Source organism: Megascapheus bottae, chromosome 4 (assembly GCF_031878675.1).
Source record: "Megascapheus bottae isolate mThoBot1 chromosome 4, mThoBot2.hap1, whole genome shotgun sequence".
Classification (NCBI taxonomy): Eukaryota; Metazoa; Chordata; class Mammalia; order Rodentia; family Geomyidae; genus Megascapheus; species Megascapheus bottae.
In genome coordinates this window covers 67,677,735-67,689,412 of record NC_143512.1, presented here as the reverse complement: position 1 = coordinate 67,689,412, position 11,678 = coordinate 67,677,735, and the positions used below count along the sequence as shown (strand labels likewise).

The 11,678-nt window shown below is 44.2% G+C and overlaps 1 protein-coding gene across 1 annotated transcript in view; it reads left to right on the top strand.

The window, feature by feature from the left end:
* The first annotated feature begins 5,444 nt into the window (after nt 1–5,444).
* Pdzd2 (PDZ domain containing 2) overlaps nt 5,445–11,678 on the top strand; it is a 236,203-nt gene continuing 229,969 nt past the window's right edge. Inside the window, exon 1 of the mRNA XM_090332095.1 lies at nt 5,445–6,287. Coding sequence (XP_090188221.1) covers nt 5,812–6,287 — 476 coding nt within the window. The 5' untranslated portion in view covers nt 5,445–5,811. The remainder of the gene's footprint in view (nt 6,288–11,678) is intronic.

The window sequence follows — 11,678 nt, the reverse complement described above, 5'->3', positions numbered from 1 at the left end:
CCATGTCAGCATCGCCTGGCTCTTAGGGCAGATGCTGTTGTTATTTTCAGTTATCTATCTGATAGAAAACAACTGTTTTGAAGTGTGCAATTGCTACTGTGGATATGTACTCGACCCTGCGTACGCCCTCTGTCCCCTGTCATTACCGGCTTTGACAACTGACATAGTTGGGCTGCAAAAGTATCATTAATCCAGAAGAGGCCCAAGCCTGACATTCTGGATAAACAATCCCAAACTATTGACTTGAAAACCTATTTCTGCATTTCAAGTCACAGCAGATCTATTTTAGAAGTAGATAAGGAATCAAAATCATTCCTGACATTCATTTTGATTCTCGGATCCCCTACTGTTTTCTCATACTCACTCATAACTGAGAAAACATTCACAGCCCCACTCAATGTCTGCTTTCTCCCTGGCTGCATTACTCAGATGAGTAGGCCATGCTTCGGGAGACACGTCATCTTTGTGGGCCAGTCTCAAAATGGCTGCCAGCTCTACTTTCTTCTCTTCCTCTTCTTCCCCCACATCTTCCCCACCCCCACCCCCACCCCAACACCCCTTCATTATGCTCTTCCCCATCTTCCTCCTCCTCCTCCTCCTCCTCCTCTTCCTCCTCCCCTTCCTCCTCCTCTTCTTCTTCTTTCTCTCCTTCATTGTCTTCTTCCCCCTCCTCTACTTTCCTCCCACACTTTCTCCTCCTGTCCTTCCTCATCTTCCTTCTTTCAGTCATAGACACGGAAGCTGCAGGGACTTGGTCTGTACTGTGCTTTCTCTCACATGTAAACCAGAAGTCTGGACACGGCCAACCCCAAGGCCCCTTCTGGTCATCACCTTCTGTCATTCATATAGGAGTCTTTCTTATTCCCCAGGGGCCCAGCATAGATCACCAGAAGTCTCATTTTCCAGAACTCATCCTATGTCTTGGGTGAACAAGTCCTGGCCCTGGAACACCTAGTGGTACTTGATTTGTTGATCTCTTTCTCCAGGCAGCTCAGCCTCCTCAGGGTGATTTATCGTCTCTTCCCTAGCCTTGTACAGTACCTGGCATGAAGTAAACTAGACCAAGAAATTCTGTCTCATGAGTACATCTGGTCAGCCACCACATAGATAAAAATGAATACTTCTGGCTGGGAGTTGATGCCTCACGCCTGTAATCCTAGCTATTCAGGAGGCTGAAATCTGAGAATTGTGGTTCAGATCTAGAAAAGTCTAAGAGACTCTTATCTTCAATTAACCACCAAAAATTAAGAAGTACAGTTGTGGCTCAAGTAGCAGAGAGAACACTTAGCCTTGAACAAAAAATCTGGAGGATAACAGACAGGCACACACACACACACACACACACACACACACTTAGTATTTCTACAGATAATAAAAAAAAGTCCTCTAGCTTTTATTTACCCATTTGTAGGCTCATCTATTTATTTATCATTCATAGATTTTATTGATTATTTTACACATAATAAGAAATTTCCATTTCAACTCCAAAATACAATGTTTCTCAATGACTCATAGGATTGTCTATAACACCTAAAAACCTTACAGAGGTGCTGATAGACCATTGGAAGAAGTCATGTTCACTGTAAGCTCTTTCTGGGAGGGGCGGAGAGCAGAAATTTGCCTTTTTTATGGTGTCTCCAAATCAAGATAAGAGCTTAATAATTTCTAACTGACAAACTAGCAAGACTAAAGTTGACTTGAAATTATATAATTATATTCCATGTCTTAAATCTGAGAATTAATAATGATTAAAGCTATACATATATATGAACATACACATAAATATGAATAATTTTATTCAACTGTAACAGAGCATCTAAATAAGGTTCAAACATGGTTTAATGCCATTCACCAACTCGTGCAGCCAGTTACTGCACTGTGTCCCCCCCAACCCGTTGTCAGAGAATTACCCCTTGTGAGTTAGTTCTCCTTAGCACCTGACATGCAATAGGTCTCCCCCCATGAAAGGGGAATAGAATGTCATTGCCACCTGGCTTCCCCCATTAAAGAAAATTCTCACCTTCTTTCTCCATAAACACAAATGATCCCTTTCACTCTCTTCCCTGGATTCCACTTTCTCACAGAGAAAGTCAGTAGAAGCCATGCCATCTGGGGTGGAAAATATTCTCCAGTCTTCTTGGGAAGTGACTTAGCCAGTAATAATAGCCAATGGGAGTAATGACAGAATCATGTCAATAATAAATGACCTTAATCCTGAGCCATCAAAAAGAGATTTTTGATATAGTATGCAGTGAGTTTCCACATCTTAATTTGTTCCAAATAAATCAAAAGCTTAGCAAACATCATCCACATAATCACAAAGCTATTAAGAAGAAGCAAGATCAAAGAAACAATAATCCATCTATGTACAAAGACTGAATATGTCCTTTGGCCAAAAGTAACATCTTCCACTGAAAAACATCTTTACATATAATCAACTCTCATGAATAAATCAAAATATTTCCCATCAGGCCCAGAGACCTTTATGATTCTCCATTTTCACATGGAAATGGAAATAGGAAAGTTAAGTGGAATGATCTCTAAGGTGTCTCAGTCTCAACAGAGATCTCTTCAAGGACAAAGTGTCATATCACCTCCACGTAGCACCTGACAGATTCTAGAACAGCAATTTATAAGAATTTTATAGACTCTTTAAATTAAAATGTTAATGACTTGGGATCCAAGGTATTTGTTACATTTCAAATAATTCCATGCATAGAAAAGATGAGAACGTATCATGGGAAAAGAAAAGATAAGAAAATATCATGGGAAAATGTTCTTTACCTAAGTCTGATTGAGAAAACCAGGCTTAAAAGGAGTAATGGGACTGGGAACGTGGCTTCGTGGTAGAGTGCTTGCCTTGCATGCACGAAGACCCGGGTTCGATTCCTTGGTACTGCATACATAGAAAAAGCCAGAAGTGATGCTGTGGCTCAAGTAGTAGAGCACTATCCTTGAGAAAAGCCCAAGGACAGTGCTCAGTTCCTGAGTTCAAATTCCAGAACTGGCCAAGAAGAAAACAAGGAGTTTTCCTGTGTAAATTTGTGTTCATTCAGCAAACATTTATTGGATATGTTAAGAACCAGCCTTGAACTTGACATTGGAAATATACTTTCCATGAGGCCAATTTACCCCCCCCAAGTATAGTGAAAAGAAATAGAAATTAAGCACAGAGTTATAGCTCAGTGGTAGAGCATGTTTCACATGTGCAAAGTCCTGAGTTCAATTCCTAGCACCTCCATCCAAGAAAATTGCCCACCTTGGTATAAATGCAAATGAATATACAGTAAGTCAGTGGCAGCCCCTCAATACAATAAACCCCACCCCAGGCTGTCCATGTGGATAATTCTGAGCTGGATATCTCATCAAAGCTCAGAGAAGTATTGTGACAAAAACAGAGATGAACCTCGTTCCTAGCATATGGTGAAACTATCACTTTCAAATTAAGGACTCTGGGTGGTGATATTCTGCCTGCTGTATTACTAAGGAGCAAAGACATCACACCGAAAATAATGTTCATCCCTAGAGAGCAGAGGCACAGGACTGGAGTGGGAATGCTTGGCTTCCGTGCAGCGTGCCCGCCTGGGCTTCAGCAATCCTGGGCTGGCTATATTGTTGTTCCTCTGCTTTGCAGTCTGAAAGACTACATCAAACTTTATAATAAATTCCATTTCAAAACTGTAACTTCCTAAAAAAAGCAAAAGAAATCAAAAAGTAAATAAATAAGACCAAGCAAGACCTTAAATGAAAATCAACTGTACCTTCTACTGTTTTCTACTTAGTGACTAAAAAGTTATGTTAAAACATTAGAGACAAGCCTAGCTAATTGGCTCAGCTTGGATCAGTTATCCAACTGTAATCCAATCAATTCTGATCAAGAGGGTAGAATCGAAAGATAACATAGGAAACCCACCTATGACCTTGAGCTGAGATGGGGCTGGAAAGACAGTTTTCAGAGGAGTAAAATTATTCTTTTGGGTGTGTAGGGGCAGCCTCAAAGACACCTTTATTCTCAGAAGATCACTCATTATAACCATTTTGTTTGTTTGCTTGCTTAGTTGTTTGGAGGTTGAGTCTATTTGCCTCAGGATGCCCTTGAATTCACTATGTAGCCCAGGCAGGCCTCCAACTCCAGATATCCTTTCTCTGCTTCCTGACTTCTAAAATTACAGGCAGATACCACCATATCCAACTATCTACCCTTTTAGTTGTGTGTCTATAATTGAGAATTTCCCAGGAATTCTTCCAGCCATTTATTCTATGCACTTTTCTTGGAAATTTTTATATGCAAAGAAAACAAGTGTTCTTGTCTACATGCCATTATTTGAGAGAACTCAAGACATAAGAAAAGTTAGATAGTTTACAGTATCCCTATCCAAAATATCTGAGATCCAAAATGATCTAGAATCTGAGACTTTAGAGTACTATTTTGATACTACAGGTAGGTAGAATGTGCCACATCATGAAACTTTGTCTCGTGTCAAATAATGAACAACAGTGAAAAATTACTATCATGCTAGATAGTAAGTTGGGTCTTACTCCAAGATGCCAAGATGTCTCATTATATGTGTGTGTGTGTATGTGTGTGTGTGTGTGTGTGTGTGTGTGTGTGTGTGTATTCTAAAATCCAAAATTATTTGAAATCAAAAATACTTCTGTTCTCAAAGTAGACTATGAAAAATGTGGTTTTTCTGATAAAAAAAAAAAACAGTGAAACTTGCCAGTGCCCCTGAGAAAAAAGAGACTTGAAATCTAAATTACATATATAGACACTATCTCTTTGTACAAAGATCTAAAAGCTTCCCCTTCTGAGATCAGCCCGTGCCATCAGTGAACAGGTTCGGAGGCCTTTGTACACGCATTGCAACAACCATGTCCACTTTGGTCTACCGGATAGAATTCATCCATTTGATTCCCATCTCAAGCAAATAGCCATGACAGTTTAAATTAATTTTGAGTAGCTTGAAGCTGACAGCCTTAGCATTCCAAATAAATGCTTCTGTGGCTGAATGAATGCATGGATAGGCAATAAAGACTATCCCTTCTCTTGACTCTTTCAGCCAAGTTATGCATTCTCAGTTGAGGTAACATTACTTCCAACAGAGTAAAAATTGGTCCAGAAACTCTCTACTACCTTCCAGGGGTCTTTTCACAAAGCCTCCTGGTTGGGTATGTGTTTGATGGCATATTAATGAAAGCTACTCTGCTAATCGACACCTCACTTCCCTGTTGATCAAACAACTTCAGAGAGAAGGCCAGTGTTTCCAAGGCCTCCTTCTGAGGGAAGGAAATTGTGTGTGTGTGTGTGTGTGTGTGTATAATAGAATGAGCCACACTGAGGAAAGGGAAGCTGGGTTTATGGTTGTGCCTACTATCTGAAAAGTGAACAGGCTCACAGTTGTGACTGGAAGTCTCTTTTTTCCCCCTTCCTCTCCCAGGTGTGAATGAACCCCTGGAGGACATGCTGTTGCAGTAGCTGTTGGAAGAGCAGCTGATTTCCATGTCGTTTGCATTTGCACCCTGCTGTAAAATGAACCAAGCAAGAACTTGTCGGGTACTCGCTCCCTTGCTGTGGTGAGCACTCCAGAGCCATTGTTCCACTGTTGTTGTATTGTGTCCTGTCCTCCGGCTGGCCAAGACAAACAGCTCCGTCTCCAGGAGCCATCCCTCCCTAGGCTCCGCACCGCCAGCCTGAACATGAATAAAGACAAAACTGATGACAGCCAGGGATCCCAAGAGACGTGGGCCCTGGTGGGGTCCAGACCCCAGACGCAAGAGTTCTCATGATGCTGGCGGGCAAGAGTAAGCACCATGCCTATCACACAGGACAACGCCGTGCTGCACCTGCCCCTGCTCTACCAGTGGCTGCAGAACAGCCTTCGGGAAGGCGGGGATGGGCCAGAGCAGCGGCTCTGCCAGGCAGCCATCCAGAAGCTCCAGGAGTACATCCAGCTGAATTTGGCTGTGGATGACAGTACAGTCCCTCTCGACCATAGCCCCCCAGAAATGGAGATCTGTACTGTGTACCTCACAAAGCAGCTGGGAGACACAGAGACAGTAGGCCTCAGTTTTGGGAACATTCCTGTTTTTGGAGACTATGGTGAGAAACGCAGAGGGGGCAAGAAGAGGAAAACCCACCAGGGCCCTGTGCTGGATGTGGGCTGTATCTGGGTGACAGAGCTCAGGAAGAACAGCCCAGCAGGGAAGAGCGGGAAGGTGCGGCTCCGGGATGAGATCCTCTCACTGAACGGGCAGCTGATGGTGGGAGTTGATGTTAGTGGTGCCAGGTAAGTGAGGAAGACCCAGGCTCACTCAAGATGCCTGCTGCTCAGGCATGCAGCTGGGCATTCTGGGTCTTGCTGCTGAAGGCCTTTATCCTCCACAGAGAAAATGCATTGAGTCGAAGTTTCATTGTTGCTTCATTCCCTCCTAGAATACTTACGAGTATTTCCTTTTCCCCTGAAATCTGAGGTGGAAAGAAAAGAAAGGAGACATGAAACAGGAGTGTGAGAGATGTCACACTGGGCTCACACCTCTCTCATCTATTCATCCCAGCAGCTCTGCCACGGGAGGTGGGGGCGGGGAATGGGTGCCCCAGGTGTGCCTCAGTCTACCTGTGGAGATAACCTTCTTACAATACCCACCCTACTACCACCCGGTGTCCCAGAAAGCCTGTCCTGGCAGAATGGCCCACTGGGATCTCTTCTGATGGACATTTTTGCACACAGTTGTAAAATCCAATTGTATATTGGCCACCTAGTATGGCAATAAGTTAAGATGAGATGGTTTTGTTGTTTCCCATGTAAATTGGGGATCCCTTCTCCCCCTGCTGTGAGATCTTTCTACAGAACTTTCTATGCCACTCTCAGTGGACAGTTCAGCCCGCATAGTTCATTTGACTTTGCAGCTGGCAGCAACCACTAGTGCTGCAGGTCTGCAGCAGACACGTTCTGCTTAGGGTTGTGTGTTGCAGACCATGTCGGCGCTTGTTGCAGCTCTGGTGTGGACAAAGCTGTGCTTCCTTGGGTTCTTGTCTCTGGTGTTCAGTGAATGAAGCTCAGTGAATGGAGGATGAGTGTAAAAACTTCGTTCAGGAGTAGCTAGTTTATAAATTGCAGCCTCCTCTGCTGCTTCGTCTCCATTCTGCCTCATCAAACAGTCGATGTTCCTCTGCTCATCTCCAACTGGCTGTGTCACACTCTCTCAGCCTCTCTCCTGAGTTTAGGAGTTCTTATACCCTGAGCTATGCTCTGATTGGTTGCCTCTCTTCTTATGAGGTACTTTGAAGGCAACACTTTATTCGTCAGATCAGGGCCTTAGGGACTGGGGAAGGCCAAGGCAGGAGCAAGATGTTCTGAAATAATGATATCTTGAATCTAGTTTCAGCCTGCTAGGTCAAGATACTATCTCGGGCCAACTAATTTATTCCTTCACCACCATCATCCTCATTTTCATTGACTGTCTAGGAAGACAAAGAACTCAGAGGAGCTGTCATAGTTACTGTGCACTGTAGTGAAGGGATAGGAATTGAAGTCAGCCAGAGGTACAGAGTGGAGCTCAGGAGCAGCTCCCAGCTCCCAGCTGCCATTCCCCAGGGGCTTCTTCAGAGAGCCCTCAGATCTCCCCACATGGCCTGTGCCAGCACCCACAGAGCATTGTTGAGCAGGGAGACTGGCTCAGCACTTACCCATCAGTTTTTTCTAAGGGTCTGTCATGTGGGTGTGAAGGGCCTGCATGGCTGACTTTACTTGGTTTTGAATCCCAAACTAAGGCCTGTGACACAAGCCTCCAGCATAGATCCACACAGCAGAAAGGATCAGGCATGGCTAAATGCCCACGTATACAGCCTGGTTAAGAGCCAGTCCTTTCCCTTGAATGCACATGGATGAAATACCCCAAATCCACTGAGTTAACCCTGCCCTGAGCACCCAAAGGCCTGGGCTCTCATTGACTCATAACAACAGAGAAGTCTATTAGACAGGAAAGAAGGTAACGAGTTTGGGTTGACTAGTATGGATTTTCCAGTTTACTTCTTAGATCTCTTGAATAATTATAAGTACTATTTATTGATAAATACTATTTCTATATGTTGTTTTTGTTTTTGTTTTTGCTTTTGCCAGTCATGGGGCTTGAACTCAGGGCTTGTTCAAGGTTAGCACTCTATCTACCACTTGAGCCCCAGCACCATTTCCGGCTTCTGTGTATGTGGTACCGAGGAATAGAACCTGGGTCTTTGTGCATGGGAGGCAAGCACTCTACCTCTAGGCCAAATACTATTTCATCACCCCAATGGACATTCTCCAGCCAGGATTTTATTTCATACCCATATCTATAGAGGAAGAAAAGATGACAGACCCTGCATCTCTATCATTCACCCAAGGTCACCTAAATAAGAGGCAGAGCTAGATATAAACCCAGATCTCTCTGACTTCACAGTCTATGCTCTGAGCCACTGATCCCATATTTTGTTATCTTGTGGTTTGGTGCATAATTTCATGGATGATTTACAGCTGTCCAAAATATCCCTCAGCATAGGGATATCATAGTATCCTGGTGTCACAGACACCAGACAAGAAATTGATGAGAACAGTCCAAATGGAGCCTCCCATTATCCAAAATCAGAGCCTTGACTTGTAAAAGGAAACTCCATGTTTTCTTGACTATCATGAAATACCTGACAGAGGCTACTTATAAAGAAAAAAGTTCACTTAGTGCATACAATCAAACATCCAAGATCAGACAGGTCCCTTAGCTCAGCCTCTGGTGAGGGCTTTAAAGTAGACATTATCATGACTTGTGTGAGGAAAAAGGATGTTATCAGGCAAGAACCCCTTGGAAGATGATCAGCCAACATTCCCGTTAGAGCACATATTCCAACTGATCTAAGGGCCTCCTGCTGGGCCCATCTCTTAACAGTCCACACAATTCCCAACAACCAAGCTTTCAACATGTGGGCCCTTGGTGGCAGATCACACACACCACGGCAGAATACTTTTGGCAAACTTATCGCTAGTCAGAGCATTATGGCTGCAAGTACTTTGGAACTGGTATATAGGGTCCTTTGGTATTTGAAGACAGTTGGTTCCAGGACCCCCTCAGTGGGCCAGGTATCTATTCTCATGAGCTGTGGGAGAACACGTTTCTGTTCATAAAGCTACTCAGAGCTGAGCACCAGTGGCTCACACTTGTAATCCTAGCTACTCGGGAAGCTGATATCTGAGGACTGCGGTTCGAAGCCATCCAGGGCTGAAATGTCCCTGTGAGACTCTTATCTCCAATTAACCACCAAAAATCTGGAAATGGTACCGTGGCCCCAAGTGGTAGAATGTTAGCCTTGAGCACAAGGAAGCTGGGGCACAGTGCCCAGGTCCTGAGTTCACGCCCCATAACTGACCTCCCCCTCCCCTCCCCGACCAAAAAAGAAAGCTACTCAGTTGGTGGTATTTTTGTTATTGCAGCACTGGGAAACTAACAAAGGGGTTGGTTTGACCCTGTCACCTCAGCGTATTTCTTCTTTGCCTGGGTTCCTCTGAGACCTTCCGAGCACTGGGTGTGTTTTGGATGAGGGCACATTGGGCATTGCATATGTTGAGTGTGGGAGGAGCAGGTGCAAACTGTGGGAGATGAGGTCATGATTTTCTTATCTCAAAAATTATTTTGGGGTCAGTTTGGAATGCTCACCTCTGAAGGTGACGTAGGAAGAATGTGCAGTGTCACGGGGGGGGGGGGGAGGGTGACTTCCTTCCTGTGCCTGAGGTACAGGATGCAATCTAAACCCGAGATGGTCCCCAAAGTCCAGCTCCTCTCCCCACCTTCTCACTGGCTGGCACCCTGAGGGCTGAGCTTTGGCTTCTAGGCTCTATAATAAGTTATGAGTGGTGACAGTTTTACCATGCTGTGAACTTTCAAGAGAACTTTCTGGAACAAAGGTCTATCAGTCCCATTTGACACCACATGTGCCATCTTGTAGGCATAGCTGATGACACATAGGAGTCCCATCACAACCACTCTGGGAAAGAAGGGGTTTTCTGGAATGTTCACTTTCCTTCTGTTTGGCACAGGAAGAACTGGAATTTTTTTTTCAATCAGTCCTAAAAGAAATACTTTATATCCCCCTAATCCCTAGGCTAGCTTTCTAGAAGTGAATCCAGTCTAGTCCCAGAGGACAGATTGGTCTAAATTGGTAATGGAATGTGGAATTAATTAAAACACCACAACAAAACAAGCCTTTTGTTTGTTTTTTGGAAAAGTGAAAGGGCCCACATTTTACTTCTTCAATGTCCATTTTGAGAATTGTTACTCTGGACTGGGTATGAATAAATGTGATGGCATTAAAATCCAAATGACATTTGACCCTCATACAGAGATGGATGGCTCCAGCTTCTTGCATTACTGATGGCTCAGTGGCTGGGCCAAGTCACCTTCAGCGGTAGAGCCTGCTTCTGTTTTCCAGCAGGGTGGCTAAGAGACAATTTGCCCTGCAGTTGGCACAGGGTAAATCTTCAATCAAAAGCAGCCTGTAACACCCACCCACTCACCCCTCTGGCAGCCTGAACCCAGAACCCATCCTCAACTGAGAACAGGCACTGGAGAAGTCAAGGAAATGAGAAAGGCCCAAACCTTCTTAGTAGCCATTACAAGAGATCAAAGAACGAGCTTCAGCCCAGAAGCTGGGGTGATACTGAAGTTACAGTAGCCCCCCCTTCATCCTCAGATAAGACAGAATCCATGTATACAATGCTTTGTTCTCCACAAACATACCTGTGATATAGGTTAATAATAGACACTGGAAGAGATTGGCCACAATAAGTAATACTAGAATCAAATGAGTATAACAATGTACTCTAATGAAAAATGTGTGTATGTGATCCGTTCCCCTCTCTTTCTCTTTCTCTCTCTCCCTCTCCCTCTCTCCCTCCCCACCCAAAATATCTTATACTCTACTATATTTGGACACTGTATGATTAACTTGAAGTAAGAGCGTCATGGATGAAGGGAGCTCACTGTTTATGAGCAGAAGGGAACGCATGGGTACCAGCCAAATAGAGTCTGTCCCTGGGCCTTAGATCCCCCAGTCAAACACTACCTGTGGGTTCTGGGATGTGAGGAGTCTATGGCATCCAGGGAGAAGAGTCATGACATTGTGTGGGCAGGGCTGTCCCTGGAGAATCGGGGAGGCTCAGGGTGACAGACTGCTTGGCATGGATGCCAGGCATACTCCATACCGTGAGAACGAGCTGAGTATCAGCCCTGGGCAGAAGTCACCTCCAGCACAGTCCCCACTGCCTTGGAATTGTGCGTAAAATTAAATTTAGGGTTGGTACAAGCTTAGACTCTGGTTACCCATGGCAACCTTGAGTTCTGTCTGGCTTCTAGCAGATTTTAAGCAGAGTGTCAAGAGACTGCAAGAAGGTGTTACTTGGAGAAATGACTGCAGGTAGGGATGTAGGTAGGAGACAGGAAAAGGAAGAATTTGCCAATTAGAGCTTTATAATATGGTCTCTGGGGCCATTTAACACAAGGGTTCTGCCTATCTTAATATGCCCAGAGGCTCCAGATGCTCCAGGTAGGACAATGCATATATATACACACACACACACATATATATGTATGTATGTATACTATTTTACTAAATATAGGAAAATCGTAAAAGCAGGTCATTGTGTTGACCTAGAGAC